We start from the raw sequence: 19,534 nt of genomic DNA on the forward strand, positions 1-19,534 counted from the left end.
CCCTACTGGTCTTCCAAATGGCTGTGAAGACCTGGCTTTGCCAACAGGCCTGGGAACCGTAAATATTAATATCTGTCACGGCCGAATTGTGTTGATAGAATAGGTATGTATGTTTGGTTGATTGGATTGTTGTGGGTTTATAAGGGGATTTTATTGTTTTTTATTATTTAATATGTTTATTATTAATATTGACTTCTTCTACCATTGTTTTATATTGTTGTAAGCCGCCCTGAGTCCCATGGGATTGGGCAGCATAGAAGTCGAATGAATGAATGAATGAATGAATGAATGAATGAATGAATGAATGAATGAATGAATAAATAAATAAATAAATAAATAGTGATGCAGCTATGGTCATAAGTGAGAAAAGCAGTCATAAGTCACTTTTTTCCAGTTCCATTGTAACTTTGAATGGTCAGTGAATGAATGGTTTGTAAGTCAAGATGTACCTCTCCTATAACTTTAAAATAAAAGAAATATTGGCCTGCAGGATTTAGGTTTTCTACTTTAGTATACCCTGTTTTCCCCAAAATAAGGCATCCCCTGATAACACTGGTCAACACAACAAAAATCATCAGCAAAGGTAATACAGTATATCTGTTTCATGGAGTTTGATGTGCTGATTCCATAAATATGCTTAGTTTTGCTCTATCACATAAAGTTTCTGATATAGAAGCATTTTTGTTATTACGTTATTTCTACATTTTCAATGTATGTGGAAGTTACTGTTTTCTTAATGTCGCCAGTATATTTCCTATACTCTATAATAATGATGCTGCTCCATGGAAATTATATCTACTAAAGAAAAACTATATATATTTTTGAAATCAGAACAAAAAATGATTCAGAAAAGTACAAGATCATCTGCGCTGATTACAAAAAATATTTTTTGTAGACCTGTGTTACTGTTTTCTTAATGTCGCCAGTATATTTCCTGATAATACTGGTGCTGCTCCATGGAAACTAGACCTGCTACAGAAAAGCTATATACATTTTTGAAGTCAGAACAAAAAATGTTTCAGAAAAGTACAAGGTCAACTGTGATGATTACAAAAAATATTTTTGGTACACCTTGTAGTAAGCCCAATCAGGATTTTGAGTGCATGGCAATAAGGCCAAGCGCTTATTTCAGGTTTGAAAAAAATATAAGACAGGGTCTTATTTTCAGGGAAACACAGCATTAAAGGATTGACGCCAGTAATTTATTTCTTTTGGAGTGAGGTTTTTTCCCCTCTAATTTTTTTTTCATTTATTCTGTTTATTTTCATTGTTTCTTGATTGGTTGTCATTTAGTTCATCTTTTGTAGTCCTATTGAGAAACATTTTCTTTTTTTAAAAAATTTAAAACTCAAGTTGATAGCTCTGACAGTATGAGGAAATTTTCATCTTTATTTTTTTAATATGCATCAGTGTGGAACTTCAATTCTACTGTTGTTGTCGCCATCTTCACTTTTCTGATCATCCCCTGCAGACACCCTGGTCAGATCCCCAATTAAACAATAAAGGCTCTGTGAAATCTTAGACAATAAAGAATGAAACATTGGCAGAAATACAAATTAGAAACCAACCGTTAATCAGCACTCAAAAATAGGGGGGGAGAATCTTCATCCATGTGTAGATGTATTAATTTTTTATTGGCCTTCATTACTTTATAAATAACTGGAGGCAGTGAATATATCTAATGTATCTTATGGAGATAAGGAGGAACTTTCTGAGGGTGAGAACAATCAACCAATGGAACAGAAGTTGCCTTCGGAAGTTGTGGGAGCTTCATCGCTTGAGACTTTCAAGAAGAGATTGGGCTGCCATTTGTCAGAAATGGTGTAGGATCTCCTGTTTGAAAAGGGGGTTGGACTAGATGACCTATAAGGTCCCTGCAGCTTAATGTTTCCAAATGTAAAATAATGCACTTGGGGAAAAGGAATCCTCAATCTGAGTATTGTATTGGCAGTTCTGTGTTAGCAAAAACTTCAGAAGAGAAGGATTTAGGGGTCGTGATTTCTGACAGTCTCAAAATGGGTGAGCAGTGTGGTCGGGCGGTAGGAAAAGCAAGTAGGATGCTTGGCTGCATGACTAGAGGTATAACAAGCAGGAAGAGGGAGATTGTGATCCCGCTGTATAGAGCGCTGGTGAGACCACATTTGGAATACTGTGTTCAGTTCTGGAGACCTCACCTACAAAAAGATATTGACAAAATTGAACGGGTCCAAAGACGGGCTACAAGAATGATGGAAGGTCTTAAACATAAAACTTATCAGGAAATACTTAATGAACTCAATCTGTATAGTCTGGAGGACAGAAGGAAAAGGGGGGACATGATTGAAATATTTAAATATGTTAAAGGGTTATATAAGGTTCAAGAGTGAAGTGTTTTTAATAGGAAAGTGGACACAAGAACAAGGGGACACAATCTGAAGTTAGCTGGGAGAAAGACCAAAAGCAACGTGAGAAAATATTATTTCACTGAAAGAGTAGTAGATGCTTGGAACAAACTTCCAGCAGACGTGGTTGGTAAATCCACAGTAACTGAATTTAAACATGCCTGGGATAAACATAGATCCATCCTAAGATAAAATACAGGAAATAGTATAAGGGCAGACTAGATGGACCACGAGGTCTTTTTCTGCCGTCAATCATCTATGTTTCTATGTCCCTTCCAACTCTGTTAAAAACCTTCCTCCTATTTTCCCCACAAAAAGAACTCTTTGAGGAAGGTTGGACTGAGTGAGTGTTTGACCAAAAGTCACCCAGCCAACTTCTGTGCATAAGGAGGGACTAGAACTCACCGACTCTTGTTTTCTAGCCCAATATTTATATAGGTCTAAATGCTATAATATCTTAATTACTAGCAAAAGTGACTCTACGCATGTGTATGTTGATCCTTTGAAGCCCCCTCTCCATCTGTCCATGGTAATCTTGTGTCTTCTCTTTGGCGGGTGGGGTGACTGCTTGTGGGTGTTATAGGCGTTCGGGACTGCCCCGCTGGATTCTGGCTGCGTGTCTCTTCCTTTCCATCATGGTGATGCTCTGGCTGAGTTGTGCCAGTTTGGTGACTGCACCAGATCAACACGTCAAGACTCAGGTAGGGTGAGATTAATATGTTGGTTGAGGCAGGCAGGATTCCCGTGGGTCCCATTTGTTAGGGGTCAGGGGAAAGGGAGGCTCTTGCCTTCTCTTTCTGCTCAAGATCTCCATGGACAATTGGTGGGCCACTGTGGGACACAGAATGCTGGACTCGATGGGCTTTGGCCTGATTCAGCATGGCTCTTCTTAGGTTCTTGTTTTAAAAATGTTTATTGAATTTAAATAGTTAAAAAGGGTGGGGAAGAGTAATAGCAATAAAGGGGATGAAAAGCATTACATAATAAAAAAACAGATCTTAAACTACAGTATACATAAAATAATCTATATCAATGTATTGTGACCACGATTACATTACAAAAGATATAAAATGCGTGTGCACAGTATATAATAAAGTTCTTACGTTCCCTCTCCCTCTCTTTATGTGGGTCTGTCTCTGCCTGTCACTCCCTCCGTCTCTCCCCCTTTCTCCCTCTCCAGCGCAAGAAGAATTCCAGTGACTTACAGCAGGGTTTCCCAACCTTGGCAATTGAAGATATCTCGACTTCAACTCCCAGAATTCCCCAGCCAGTTGAAGTCCAAATATCTTCAAGTTGCCAAGGTTGAGAAACACTGACTTACACTGAGAGCATTTTTTTTTTACTAACATCCTCTCTCCTTCCTTCTAGCCTCTGAGCATCAACGGAGACAAAGAGTACCTGGAAGACCTAGACGGACCTGTGCCCTATTCTTTGCGCCCCGTCATTGCCGTGGCCATCTGCCCCGCGGAGGAGAACAAGGAAGCAGGCCTCCTGCCGGTCAAGGTGGATTTAGACAAGACTGTCCTCTAAGAGCCTCCCCCCCTCCTCCCAGCCTTCTCAATGCCCCCCCGCCTCTCCCCTCCTCCTGAGTTCCTCCCCACAACCCCAAAAACCTTTCCGCGAATCTTCCCCGCCCCTCCTGTAGCCCATTTCATCCCTGCTCTTTCCTCCAGGAAGGTCTTGAGAAGTCCAGCGTTTTTCTCCAAAGCTCTCCTGGAACCACCCAAGATCGCGTCATTTTTTCCCCCAGCGGCAACACTTCGGCTGTCGAGAAAGAGAGTGGGCTACAGAGACCCTCTCTCTCAAAGGCTGCCCTTGCGACTTTTGAAACGAACAAACCCTGGTTGTCCCCGAGGTTTTTTGGAGGCGGGGGAGGCGGATTTGGGGAAATTTTGCTTCACTCTACTGAACACGGCTGGGTGACGCCCTCTGCCGCCATACCAGTAGCGGGTTCCTACCTGGACGGTTGATGCTCTCCCCCCAGTTGCGAAAATTGAGCTGTGCACGTTTCTGGCATGCACATGCGCATATCCGAGCGAGGTTTTGCTTCAGGAGGACATGCACGCGAGCGGACACGCACGCAAGAGAGATTTCAGCATTTTTTTGCTTCTCCACATGTGTGGAAGCAAAAAAAATATATATTTATGATTATTATTTGTTCGATTTGTATGCCGCCCCTCTCTGAAGACTCGGGGCGGCTCACAGCATAAAATAAAACAGCAAATACGACGACAAATCGAATTAATTTGAAAAAACTACATAAAATTGCCGAAATCTTCTGTGTGTGCATGTCCCCTTCTAAGATTTTGCTTTCTGTTCATGCGCAGAAGCAAAATCTCGCTGGGACGCACGCGCATGCCGGAGACACAGGGCTGCATATGCAGCGTCCTGGGAGCGGCGGGAATGGCGACCATATAATTGGGGAGTTGCTGCTTATCCTGGTTTTCTTTTGTGTGAAAGAATTGGGAGGGGGATTAATGGGGCGATGCTGGCTTTTTCTTTGAGCCTTGGTGGGAAAACTACATGCAGAAAAAGTCAAGGTTTGCCGATCCTGGTTAAGTTGGCTGCTAATTCTGTGCCCTGATTTGCCTAACAGACTAGGATAGGGCTCCCTGGACCATGATTTCCCGAGAAGCCACTGTTCTGCCTGTTCTGTCGGACTCTCTGGTAGAATCCTCCCAAAAATTCACAGGTACAAATTTCAGACACACACACACGTTTGAAAATTCAAAACAATGTTCTTTATAATGCAAATTCACTTAAACTAAGCCCTCTTTTTGTATAGCAAAGAGCACTAGTCTCCAAACAAACTGGTAATTTGTACAAGTCCCCTATCAGTTCTGAGATACTTATCTTGCAGCTGTGAGGCAATTCACAGTCCTTCTTCTTTCACAAAGTGAAACACACTTTGCTCTGGTTTAGTTTCAAAGCGGGGAAAAATCAGCACACAAAAAGTCAGTCAGTAAAGCAGTCACAAAACACAATGATCAGATAATCCTCCACAATGGCCAAACCCACAGGCTGCTATTTATAGCAGCCTCACTAATGACCACAGCCCCACCCAACCACAGGTGGCCTCATTTTCTTTGATAATAATCTCTCAGTTGTTGCTGCCTATGCATCGCTCTTCGCATGTGTGGCTGTATCATTAACTCTTGTTCCGAATCCAAGGAGGAGCTAGATAATTGATCTCCTTCTGAGCTGTCTGCCACACTCTCCTCTTCCCTGTCACTCATGTCTTCTTGGTCAAAGGAGCCTTCATCATCAGATTTCACCGGGGGCAAAACAGGCCTGCAGCATGTGGCTATCTCCCCCACATCCACAGTCCTTGGGGCAGGAGCAGGGCCAGAGCTAACCACAACACTGCCTAGTCCAGAGGTAGGCAAAGCTGGCTCTTCTATGACTTGTGGATTTCAACTCCCAGAATTCCTGAGCCAGTCATGGTAGCACATAAATTCTGGGAGTTGAAGTCCACATGTCACAGAAGAGCCAACTTTGCCTACCGCTGGCCTAGGTTGACACACTGCATGAAACCAGGGTCTGCGTATTTATAGGTTGCGTTGAGTTTAATATTTACATGATAAATTTATATGGCCTCCCATTCCACTGGAATATGACTCTTGAGCAATTTATAGCCAGCAGTTAATATCATAGCTGTTTAAAAAAATCTTAAGCCTTCAAATGAAAGTAGGATTGCAAGAGAGAACATCTATCTAAACATAATATAATCATCCTTTTTTAAAAAGAATTTTTTATTTTTTCTCCATCTTTACATAAACCTATACCATAATATTAAAACATAATTATACATTTCTGTCCAAAACGCCATAAACAACTATCATAAATTTGCACCTTTTGTATTTTTAACTCCTGTCTGTTTTTCTTCTATATTTCATACTCGTCCCTTGCTTCTATCTCCCTCTCTTCCCTCTACTTTCTTTCTCTCTTTCTCCCTTTTCCTACTTCCCTGCTTTCTCTGCCCTCCTTCCTTCCTACTCCCTCTTCCTCTCTCTTATCCTTCACTGAGTATCTCTAATCCATTTTACAGTTAACAGACGAGCAATTCAAAACCCTGACTTCATTCTAGCATCAGTGCTACTGTTAAACTTATATCTTTTCCATTATCCATATTTATATATGTACTGCTCAAAAAAATAAAGGGAACACTCCAAGAACACATCCTAGATCTGAATGAATGAAATATTCTCATTTGTTCTGTACAAAGTTGGATGTGCACAACAGCAGGTGAAATTGATTGTCAATCAGTGTTGCTTCCTAAGTGGACAGTTTGATTTCACAGAACTTTGATTTGCTTGGAGTTATATTGTGTTGTTTAAGTGTTCCCTTTATGTTCTGTCGGACTCTCTGGTAGACTCCTCCCAAAAATTCACAGGTACAAATTTCAGACACACACATGTTTGAAAATTCAAAACAATGTTCTTTATAATGAAAATTCACTTAACCTAAGCCCTCTTTTGGTATAGCCAAGAGCACTCGTCTCCAAACAAACTGGTAATTTGTACAAGTCCCTTATCATTTCTGAGATACTTAGCTTGCAGCTGTGAGGCAATTCACAGTCCTTCTTTCACAAAGTGAAACACACTTTGCTCTGGTTTAGTTTCAAAGCGGGGAAAAATCAGCACACAAAAGGTCAAAGTCAGTAAAGCAGTCACGAAACACAAGGATCAGATAATCCTCCACAATGGCCAAACCCACAGGCTGCTCTTTATAGCAGCCTCACTAATGACCACAGCCCCACCCAACCACAGGTGGCCTCATTTTCTTTGATAATAATCTCTCAGTTGTTGTTGCCTATGCATCACTCTCCGCATGCGTGGCTGTATCATTAACTCTTGTTCTGAATCCAAAGAGGAGCTAGATAATTGATCTCCTTCTGAGCTGTCTGCCACACTCTCCTCCTTCCTGTCACTCATGTCTTCTTGGTCAGAAGAGCCTTCATCAGCAGATTCCACCGGAGGCAAAACAGGCCTGCAGCATGTGGATATCTCCCCCACATCCACAGTCCTTGGGGCAGGAGCTGGGCCAGAGCTAACCACAACAGTTTATTTCTTTGGGCAGTGTATATTTATCAGGGGCAGGTTCTTCTTACCTGTTCACCGCCCCACTGTGCACGCATCCTGATGATTCAGGCACTCACATGCACGCACACACATCCCCTCATGTGATTTTGCTCCCGCGCATGGGCGAAAGTAAAAAAATTGGCAAAATTACATGTGAGTGTCCCCTTGCAAGATTTTGCTTTCACGCATGTGCAGGAAACAAAATAAAGCCAAAAATTCCAAAAAAAGAGGTGGCGCCATCCGACGGACCTGCAAAGACAGCATCAGAGCTGTCATGCGCAAATTGCACAATGTGGGGTGCTACTAGAATGGAGCTCTGGGGCGTAACCGGTAGGAACCGACCAATGATTATATTCTTCTAGGTATACCCAGAGGTGGGCTGCTAAGGTGGAACAGTGACGTGTGCTCGTTCCCGTGGCTCTGAGTGGTATTGGAGTCTAGTGCAATTATGCTACTACACCTGAGCAGGTAGCAAAATCGCACACAGGGAAGCAAAAAAACCACGCCGAAACATGATTGCACCTGCGGCTCTGTGCACGTTTTTGCTACCTGAATAGGTGCGCTGGACTCTGCTAACACTCAGAGCCACGGGGACAAGGACATGTTACCTTTCCACCCTAGCATCCCACCTCTGGGTATATCTACAGTTATTCTAATGCTGCCTCCTTACCTCCTATTTTTGTCATCTGGATCTATCACCTTTAATTTTCAATTTTCTTCTTCCAATCAATTGCTATAGCTTATCTTCGAGACATATTCATTATCTCTTGTACCTCTTAATTTTAAGCCGTACACTACCTTGGGGGACACCGCTTTTAACTGGGACAGGGGTGGATATGGTGCTTCCTATTTTGACCACTTGTTGTCTGTATGATAGGAATGCTGTAATCCAGCTGTGGAGGGTTCCTGAAATGCCATAGGATTTGAGTTTTAGGAGTAGTTTGTTGTGGACCACTGAATCAAAGGCTTTGCAGAAGTCGATATAAATTGCATCTATAGATTTCCCTCGATCTAGATGAGTTGTCCATATATTTTTGCAGTGGAGGAACTGCCGGTTGCAGGATAGTTTTTTCTGAATCCAAATTGTTTGTTAGAGAGCAAATTATTAGTTTCTAGATGGAGAGTAATTGATTTGTTTATAATTGATTCTATGACTTTACCTCAATTTATATCTTTACTCATCATTTTTTAAAATTCTAAATCATTTTTCTAAATGCCCTACATTTCTGATCTCTTTTCCCATTTCATATCTCCCTTTCAACTTTATTACTCATTTTTTTTATTTTAACTCATTCTCCATATTTACACAAATACTAATCTCATCACTACACTTCCATCTGTTGGTTAATAACATTACCAACTTCCCAATATACAATAATAACGAAAAACAAGAACCCCTAATTATCTAAAATCTCTACAACAAAACATCCAATTTATAAATTATGTAATCTTATATAAAGACCTCTAGAAATTATAGTTGTACAGCTGTTATAACATTCCAATAGTTTCAGTAATTATCTAAATCCTTTTCGACATTAAATCAATTTTATAAGTTAAGCAAATCTTTTATGAAAGTAGATCTTATTTAAAAAATGTATAACCTTCCAACAATTGACCTACTATAGTCTTAATTTATTTCCCGTCTTTTCTTTATTCTTTTTTCCCTTTCATCATCAAAATTTAATTAAAACAATCATGTTCCAATCTAATGTAGAATTATTAACTTGTAAGAAAACCTTTTAGCAAGATAATTATGCTGATTAATTATACACATATGCACAACTAATAGTGTTGACACGATTAAATATAAAATAACAATTCTTTAAAAAAATATTTTCTATTGACTTTCCCTTTTTCATCCATTCTCTTTTGGTCTCTCAAAAATTCCACTTCTTGTAGGTTTTCTCCTTCCAACCCCTTCTCTTAATTTTTTTCTTTTTCTTTTATTTTTATGCCAATAACTTTTTCCCCAAATTCCTTTTCTTTCTTTTATGTATATTATTTATGTAAATCTGCTCTCAATTCCTCCTAGTTTCTTCTCCCTATTACCCCCCTATTTTTCAATTGCTTCTCCTGATACCAATACTCCCCCTTACTGTTTTTTATCACTATAAATCCTAGTGTAATCATCAATCTGTTTTTTATTCTCAGTCCCTTTTTCATTTGTGTAATTTCCTTGTTCTTCATTTTCTTCATTTCCTTTTCTACCATTGTAAATTCTAAGTGTTCTTTATGATTCAACTGCTTTTCTAATTTCTTTTCACCTCTGATTTCCCAAAGGTAAGTTTTTATATCTTCATAGATGCTTTTTATCATCCCAGTCAGTTTTCATAGATACATGCCTCCATCTTATTATTCACAATTCACAAAGTTCACAGATGTTTTTTTTTATTTGCAGCTTAAGTCCATATAATCTATTTATATTTCAGTCCAATCCAGTTCAAATCTATCTTCTATTACCAAAACAATGCACCATCTAACACACTAGCACAACTCACACTGCTTTCAAATCCTTTCAAGTTCCAAGTTATCTACTTATGAGCAAGGTCAGTCTCCAGCTGTCAGCTAATTCGAACTTTCCACAGTCTGTTGCAATATTTTCTTTTAACCAGTAGATGGCATTATTTTCCAATATAAAGAAACAGTTCTTTTGTAAAAACCTTTTGCCAAGGTTGCTTGCTTCTGCAAAGAACCTTGGCAAAACACAGGCACCCATGCGTCCCCGTGCGATATTTTGCTACTTGCACAGGTGCAGGAAGCAACATTTCGCTTGATTGTGCGCTCGCACGCCAGAGCCACAGAGCTGCATTAAATTAGCCGTACCGGCAGGAACCTATTACTGACATTAGGGTTTAGATTGCGGTGTGATTCAGCCTATACTTCCTTCTTTATTTTCTACCCCACACCAAAAGTATTTGGACAAACAAGATATAAAGCCAAGACAGATTCCTCTGGATCAATATTTCTCAACCTCAGCAACTTTAAGCTGTGTCGGCTTCAACTCCCATAATTCCATCTCCTCTTTCTGAAACCCTCTTTTTGGACTTGGTCCGCCAGCAAAAACTGAATAGAATGGGACCATATGGGATACAGGGCAGTGGTGGGTTACTCCCGGTTCAGACCAGTTCTCAGAACCATTAGCACCAACGGCGGGGGGCTCCACCCGCCTGGGATTCTTCTGCGCATGTGCAGAAGCATCGCACGCACAAACTGGTAGCAAAATCCTTTACAGCCCACCATTGATATAGGGGGATAAGACAGACAGCTGAGTTTGAAAATGGGCTGGACCTGGATGGGAGCTATAGGGGCTACGGAAAACTCCTCTCTCCCACCCACCCCAATTTCACCTAACAGAGAGACAGTTAGGCATTGGCTCAGGATCAGGGGTGGATTCCATTTAGCACCGCTACCAGTGCGCTTCCCGCAGAGCTCCATGACCCTGGCGCATGTGGGCACGCGACAGAGCGAGATTTGCTTCCTGCACATGCGCAAAAAGCCAAATATTGCGAGCACAAGATTTCAGCAATCTTTGCTGCTTTTTTTGTTGCTTCCATGCATGTGTAGAACCAAAAAAATCAGCAAAAATCAGCAAAATCTCTTGTGTTCACATGTCCTCCATATGAGATTTGGCTTCCTGCGCATGTCTCCAACCTTGGCAACTTCAAGACTCGTCGACTTCAACTCCCAAAGTTCCTCAGCCAGCAGAGGCTCCACGGCTCTGCCGCACGAGGCGCATTCGAGAGTAATTTGGCTTCCTGCGCCTTTGCATGTAGCAAAATCTCACAGGTGCATGCGTGTTTCAGTGAGTTTTTTTGCACGGAAGCATGCACGGAAACAAAAAAACCTTGCCGAAACACGCTCGTACGTCAGTCCCCGTGTGAGATTTTGCTACCTGCACAGGTGCAGGAAGTAAAATTTCGCTCAAACGTGTCTCGTGTGCCAGAGCCGTGGAGCTGCGCGCAATTAGACGCACCGATAGGAGCACACTACTGCTTGGAAACTTTAAGACTTGTGGACTTTGAGACTCGTGGACTTCAACTCCCAGAGTTCCTCAGCCAGATCTGCAGAGCTGCGCGCTATTAGATGTACCGATAGGAGCCTACTACTGCTTGGCAACTTTAAGACTCGTGGACTTCAACTCCCAGAGTTCCTCAGCCAGCTGAGGAACTCTGGGAGTTAAAGTCCACGAGTCTTAAAGTTGCCAAGGTTGAAGACTCCTGTGCAACATGTGTTCATGTGTCTAAACACGAAGGCTCAAAGTCTGAGGTTTAATCTGTCTTTTTTTAACTTAAAAGTCCCACATCGCTGGGAAACACTGAGCTAAGAAAACCGATTCCAGAGCAAAGGGGTGCCAGGGCTTCTCTCCTCAGGGCCAATGAAGCAAAGCGAAGTTTGCTCCAAAATAATTCTCAATATACAGTAGTACCCCTAGATACGAGCATAATTCGTTCCATAAGGGAGCTTATATCTTGAGGCAACTCATATCTGGAACAAGTTGTTTTTCCCCTGCGAGATAACCAAAAGCAAGGATTCTTGCGCCACCTAGTGGACGCTCGTCTCGTATCCCGAATTTCAGCTCGGAACTAGAACAGAAATGTCTCTCCCCTCCTGGCTCGTATCTTGAAATGCTCGCATGTAGCGCAGCTCGTATCTAGAGGTACTACTGTATTCTGTTTGCCTTGATTTTACTCAGAAACTCCTCTGAGTCTAACCGGGATACGTTGTTGTAGTTGTCACTGTTGTTGGTTCTATTAATTATTATTATTAATATTATTAATATTATTATTATTCTGCCCTTGAGGAATGCAGGGCACTTTTGCGAACCCGGGATGTGTTTGTGAGCAATGCCTATCCTTCCGGGAGACCTCACCGAATTACCGTAGTATAACAAGTGCAAAAGTTTCTTCCCTCACAAACTGGTGTCATTTTTCCCGCTTGCTTGTACATTTTGGCCTAAGGATTCTCTGTACATAGATTTAACTTCTCGCCCCACTTTTGGCTCTCTAGTTCCCTTCCCCACGTATCAGGGTGCGAGTACGTGGGGGGGGGGGGGGAAGGTGATCTCTGTGACCATGGAAACAAAGCCTCACACACACACAAAAATGAGGTGGATCTTCGATCATGGATGTTGTGGTCGCCATCTTGATCTCTTTTAAGCTCCCGCAGCAGAGGCACTGAGTTGAAAATACCGCTGAAAATATATGAAGCAAGAGCTGCCCCCAATCTGGTTCCCCCCCCCCCCAGATACGAGGGTCGCCCAGAAAGTAATGCACCACATTTTTTTCCTTCAACAATTATTTATTGAACGCAATGAAACTTACACACAAGGAAGAATGATGTTTCTTTTACACTCCCTATTTTTTCCACATAATCCCGTTCTATGGCCGTCCTCACAACAAGACTCCAACGTGTTATGCCCTGTCGTTACCATTCCTTGTTCTGGTCACGAAGCCATTACTGCTACTGTGCGAATCACCTCTTCGTCATTATTATTATTATTATTATTATTATTATTATTATTATTTATTGGATTTGTATGCCGCCCCTCCCCGCAGACTCGGGGCGGCTAACAACAATGATAAAAAAACAACATGTAACAATCCAATTTAATAAAACAACTAAAAACCCTTATTATAAAAACCAAACATACACACAAGCATACCATACATAACTTGTAATGGCCTAGGGGAAGGAATATCCTAACTCCCCCATGCCTGGCGACAAAGGTGGGTCTTGAGTAATTTGCGAAAGACAAGGAGGGTGGGGGCTGTTCTAATCTCTGGGGGGAGTTGATTCCAGAGGGCTGGGGCCGCCACAGAGAAGGCTCTTCCCCTGGGGCCCGCCAAACGACATTGTTTGGTCGATGGAACCCGGAGAAGGCCAACTCTGTGGGACCTTATCGGTCACTGGGATGCGTGCGGTAGAAGGCGGTTCCGGATGTATTCTGGCCCAATGCCATGTAGGGCTTTAAAGGTAGTTACCAACACTTTGAATTGTGACCAGAAACCGATCGGCAGCCAGTGCAGGCCTCAAAAAGTCTTCTGCGACTAACCGTACTTCTGTCGACTGCAGATTCTCCAAAAACGTTTGTGAATGTTCCCAACAGTTTCTTTCTCTGCAGTCAGAAATTCAATGACGACACGCTGCTTGTTACATACACCACTTACAGATGCCATTTTGAAACACTGTTGCGGCTACACGATCTGTCTGAAGAAACCCAAAATTTACACACGCACTCCTGACAATTCAAATAATGTATACCTAACCATACCATTAGTGTAGGCTAAAGGAGAAAAATATGGTGCATTACTTTCTGGGCGACCTGTGTATATCAGGGCTGTAAATCCCAGAATGGGAGCTCAACAACATAGCTGGAAACAGCTTCAGGTCTCTTACGTGCGCATGTGCGTGTGGCCCAGCGTGTTTTTCTTCCTGCACATGCCCAAGAAGCAAAATCTTGTAAGAGGACATGCGCATGAGAGAGATTTTGATAAATGTTTTGCTTTCGTGCATGTGCCGAAAAAAGCCGAAATCTCACGCACATGCTTGTCCCATCACAAGATTTTGCTTCTTACACATGCGCAGGAAGAAAAACATGCTGGTGTGCATGCGCACGCAAGACACACGAAGCTGCGTGCGCAGTGTAGCAATTGCTACCAGTGCGCCGTCCTTTACCGAACCAGTAGCAACCCACTGCTGGGTGGAAGGCGCCAGGTTGAAGAAGTTTGGGGTGAAGGCCAATCTGGATCCTTTTGTATAGCTAACAGGAGCTTGCTTTTTGCATTCAGTAACTTTTTAGATTTTTGAAACTCTTAATTCTTAAATATATTCGGGCATTCTTCATATGGGAAGAGTATTGGGGAGTTTTTTATTTATAGATATATATAAAATCTCTCTCTGAAGTTCATTCTCCTTTCATCAGAATTTCTCCATTTGCGTGGGGAAAAAATAAGCTATCTTCATGGTACCTTTGTTCTGCCTGGCTAGTTTTAATTCCCTTAAAAATTGTCTTTTCTTCCTACAATCTACTTTTTTCTTTTCTCTTGGGAGAGAGTTACAAAGGCATAAAGCCTTGGTTGAACTGAGGTGAGATTTGTTGAAGGCCTGTATCTGCTAACTCTATCTGTATCTTTAATAACCCTTTCTGTCTGTCCTGGAAATCTGGAAAAAAGTTGTTTACTTAGTTTATTAATTTAAATTTTAAAGAAAAGAAACAATAAAATCAAAACTGTGAAAGGAACTGGCATTTTTACTATTATTTTTTTTAATTTGAAAGTGGATTTTTTCTTTCTTTCTAAAATTTTCAACTATCTGTATGAGCTGTGTGTTTATTGCAAGAAAGAAATTGAGAGATTCAGGTCTTACATTTATTACGGATACACCTTTAAAGAAATGCTTCAGAACTTAATTCACCTAATTAAAGAAATCTAATTTACAACAACATGTGAGGTCCTTTGTAGCTGATGCATTCTGCATTTCTCTGCATAAGTGTATACGTTTTCACACAAATAAAAAGAAATGGAAGAACAAGATATACAGTGGTACCTCGTGACACGAATCCCTCGTGATACAAACCCCTCGTGATACAAACCCCTCGTGATACAAACCCCTCGTGATACAAACCCCTCGTGATACAAACCCCTCGTGATACGAACCCGGGGTTCGGAAATTTTTTGCCTCTTCTTACGAACTTTTTTCGGCTTACGAACCCACCGCAGATCACAAAATGGCATTCCGCTGGGCACCGCTGCCCAGCTGTCACCTTCCGAAACAGCCAGGGGGCTTCTCGCCATTCTCCTGAACGCCGAACCTGGAAGTTCGGGTTCGGGTTCCGGAGGCCGCCAAGAAGCGCCCGGCTGTTTCAGAAGGTTACAGCTGGGTGGCGCCACTCAGCGGAGCACCATTTGTGCGATCAACGGTGGCGTTTTCGGCCGATCTGGAGGCTAGAAAGGAGGTGGGGAATCCCAATAGGGAATTCCATGGGTGGAGCTTTGACATCATGAAGACTCCAGCCTCCAGATCGGCCGAAAGCGCCGCTGCTGATTGCAAAAACGGCTGTTTCAGAAGGTGACAGCCGGGTGGTGGCGCTTCTCGGCGGCCTCCCGAACCCGAACCTGAAAAGTTCGGGTTCGGGAGAACGCCGAGAAGCCCCTTGGCTGTTTTAAAAGGTGACAGCCAGGCGGCGGCGGCCAGTGGAGCGCCATTTTGCGATTTTTTCCCCTTTTTGCACGGATTAATCGTTTTTACATTGTTTCCTATGGGAAACAATGTTTCATCGTACGAACTTTTCGCCTTACAAACCTACTTCTGGAACCAATTATGTTCGTAAGACGAGGTATTACTGTACTTCCTTTGTCTTTAGAGGGTCAATTTATGCATTGTACAATGTAGACAAGGTTATCCTATTTTCTGCGAAGGAAAAGTGATAATGCCTCTTCTTAATTAGAAGCCCATGTTCTGAACTTCTGGTTGTGCGGGTGGCAAAACCTTGGATAGGCTGATTAAAAATTCCATGAAATTATAATGGGGAGAGGCTCATCTCAAGGCTTTCTGGAGGACTAGATTAGCCTTGAGGGATCAATCCAAAGACCATCATAGTTAGCATTTTTTCTCATGGCAGCCAACCAGATTTATATCTTGATTTTATTCACATCATCTGTAGCCCAGCTGATTGTGATATGCCTCAAGGATACGGTACTGACAAATGGGGAAATGTGAATACCTCTCCTTGTACATGGAATTATTCCAAATATTTGGAGACCTTCTTCCTCCAGTGAGAACACTGAGTCTTCAAAACTGATCATCCTTGCTATTTATTTTTACCCACTTTTATTGTTCTATAAATATGAAGAAGATGAAGAAGAAGAAGAAGAAGAAGAAGAAGAAGAAGAAGAAGAAGAAGAAGAAGAAGAAGAAGAAGAAGAATTTATTAGACTTGTATGCCACCCCTTTGGATTCATTTAGTTTTCATTTAAAACCATGTAATGTACAGGCAGCCCCCCCTCCGCCCAGACTTATGTCGACAATTGGGACCGGAATTTACATTGTAATCTGTTGCAGTGATTGGTCCAGTTAGACCTAATTTTGCGACAATTTTTACCGCAGTCGTGTGCTCATCACTGTGGTTGTTAAGCAAATCAGACAGTCATTAAGTGAATCCAGCTTCCTAATTGCATTTTTTTTTTTACAGAAATCTGCAACAAAAAAAAAATCACGATCAACATGATAGTAGGAGGGTGCAACTTGGTCATAAATGTGAGCCGGTTGCTAACTGATTGGTTAATCACATGATCAACTACAGCAAGGATAGGTAAAGTTGGCTCTTCTATGACATGTGGACTTCAACTCCCAGAATTCCTGAGCTATTATGATTGGCTCAGGAATTCTGGGAGTTGACGTCCACAAGTCATAGAAGAGCCAACTTTGCCTACCCCAGGACTATAGTGAACACATATGACTGAGGGAATGATGTCATGGTTGTAAGTGCAAGTTTGGTTTGTAGGCCGCTTTTTCAAGGCTTTGAACTGTTGTTAAATGACATAAGCAGTCATTTAACAACAGTTCAAAGCCTTGAAAAAGCCTTATAAGAAGGATTGCCCGTAATGACCATCACTATGTCTTCTAGTAGCAGAGGTGGGAAACTAAAAAATGCATCAAAACATTACAAAGATGAAATAGTATAGAGAGTATTATTATTATTATTATTATTATTATTATTATTAATTAGATTTGTATGCCACCCCTCTCCGAAGACTCGGAGCGGAGATACTTTGCCTCTGACTTGCAGAGGAGAAACAATATTCTCTAGAGACCTTCAAATTTCTAGGTTCTATCATATCTCAAGACCTAAAATGGTCACCTAACATCAAAAATATCATCCAAAAATCACAACAAAGAATGTTCTTTCTGCGCCAGCTCAGGAAGCTCAAACTGCCCAAGGAGCTGCTGATCCAGTTCTACAGAGGAATCATTGAGTCTGTCATCTGCACCTCTATAACTGTCTGGTTTGGTGCTGCAACCCAACAGGACCAACACAGACTTCAGAGGAGAATCAGAACCGCAGAAAAAACAATTGCTGCCAACCTGCCTTCCATTGAGGACCTGCATACTACACGAGTCAAAAAGAGGGCGGGGAAAATATTTACTGACCCCTCACATCCTGGACACAAATTGTTTCAACTCCTACCCTCAAAACGTCGCTACAGAGCACTGCACACCAAGACAACTAGACACAAGAACATTTTTTTTCTGAATGCCATCACTCTACTAAACAAATAATTCCCTCAACACTGTCAGACTTTCTACTAAATCTTCACTTCTACTAGTTTTTCTCATCATTCCTATCACCCATTTCCTCCCATGTTATGACTGTAACTTGTTGCTTATATCCTAAGATTTTTATTAATATTGCTTCTTCGTTGCTTATTTGACCCCTATGACCCTCATTAAGTGTCGTACCACATGATTCTTGACAAATGTATATTTTCTTTTATGTACACTGAGAGCATATGCACCAAGACATATTCCTTGTGTGTCCAATCACACTTGGCCAATAAAATTCTATTCTATTCTATTCTATTCTAGAGCAGCCTTTCTCAGCCTTGGCAACTTGGGTGAACTTCAGCTCCCAGCATTCCTCAGGCAGCATGCTTGGCTGGAGAATGCTGGGAGTTGAAGTCCACCCATCTTAAAAGTTGCCAAAGCTGAGAAACACCATTGCAGTGAAAAGAGAGGGTTTTTTTTTAATATCCTACTTTCGAAAAACAATTTATTTGTACAGTGGAACCTCTACCTCAAAACGCCTCTACTTGCGAACTTTCCTAGACAAGAACCGGGTGTTGAAGATTTTTTTGCCTCTTCTCAAGAACCATTTTCCACTTACAAACCCGAGCCTCCGAAACTGTAACCGGAAAAGGCAGGGAGAAGCCTCCATGGGGCCTCTCTAGGAATCTCCTGGGAGGAAACGGCCAGGAAAGGCAGGGAGAAGCCTCCATGGGGCCTCTCGAGGAATCTCCTGGGAGGGAACAGGGCCGGAAAAGGCAGGGAGAAGCCTCCATGGGGCCTCTCTAGGAAACTCCTGGGAGGAAACAGGGCCGGAAAAGGCAGGGAGAAGCCTCCATGGGGCCTTTCGAGGAATCTCCTGGGAGGAAACAGGGCCTCCACCCTCCCTGTGGTTTCCCCAATCGCACACATTATTTGCTTTTACATTGATTCCTATGGGGGAAATTGCTGCTTCTTACAAACTTTTCTACTTAAGAACCTGGTCACGGAACGAAGTAAGTTTGTAAGTAGAGGTACCCCCGTATTAACATTTACAGTACTATTTTCCTGCACTTATTTGGATCAGAACCAACAAAAATGGTTGGCCAGGTTTTATGCTCTGGCTGTGTTTACGTGATACACTTAAGAGTGATTAAGCTCAATTTTCTTAGTTTACATGACATTTGGCTGGGTTTAAAACCCAGGCTAGCTTTGACTGTTACAAGGTTGGGTAATTGGGAGCCCTGCATATCTGGTTAATCCAAACACAGGCTCAATTTGCACAAATATTAGAAATATCACCACAGAGGCCCGTAGGGAGATGGCCTTGAAGTGCAGCAGCCATTACAAAAAAAAAAAACCCAAACCCAACATCATCTTTGTCTGGAAGAGAGGAGGAGTGAATAAGAAACCCAAGACCACTCTCCTTAACTCTCTGAAACAGAAACACAGTTGGGTTTTCAAGATATTTATGACAGCCTTTGCCAATTCAGTAGATTTCCTGTGGTCGGTTTGGTGACCTGGTTTACCTCAAAGGGCTGACAGGTTGGCTAATTTGTGGTTGTGTAGCAGACATGGATGATTAATGTCTTGAACGGAGAACCAGGTTTTGGATTCCCTAGTTCCAAGCATCCCTTTGGAAATTTTGGACCACTTTCATGACCACAATGAGGAGCAGAATTTCCATAGTTATTATTAAAAGCAAGAGCTCTTAGACTTATTTGTTGTGAGCCGCCCTGAGTCTTCGGAGAGGACAATTCCATCTGCCCGTCCATCCTGGGGGGTGGGAATTACTGAACCCCTGAGAGAGCG

At 42.0% G+C, this 19,534-nt stretch overlaps 1 protein-coding gene across 1 annotated transcript in view; it reads left to right on the forward strand.

The window, feature by feature from the left end:
- TMEM59L (transmembrane protein 59 like) overlaps positions 1 to 3,911 on the forward strand; it is a 35,614-nt gene extending 31,703 nt beyond the window's left edge. The window contains exons 8-9 of the mRNA XM_070736207.1: positions 2,965 to 3,082; positions 3,750 to 3,911. Of these exons, the coding sequence (XP_070592308.1) occupies positions 2,965 to 3,082; positions 3,750 to 3,911 (280 nt within the window). The remainder of the gene's footprint in view (positions 1 to 2,964; positions 3,083 to 3,749) is intronic.
- Positions 3,912 to 19,534: the final 15,623 nt, after the last annotated feature.

The sequence above is a fragment of the Erythrolamprus reginae genome, chromosome 1 (genome assembly GCF_031021105.1).
Source record: "Erythrolamprus reginae isolate rEryReg1 chromosome 1, rEryReg1.hap1, whole genome shotgun sequence".
In the NCBI taxonomy this organism is placed as follows: domain Eukaryota; kingdom Metazoa; phylum Chordata; class Lepidosauria; order Squamata; family Dipsadidae; genus Erythrolamprus; species Erythrolamprus reginae.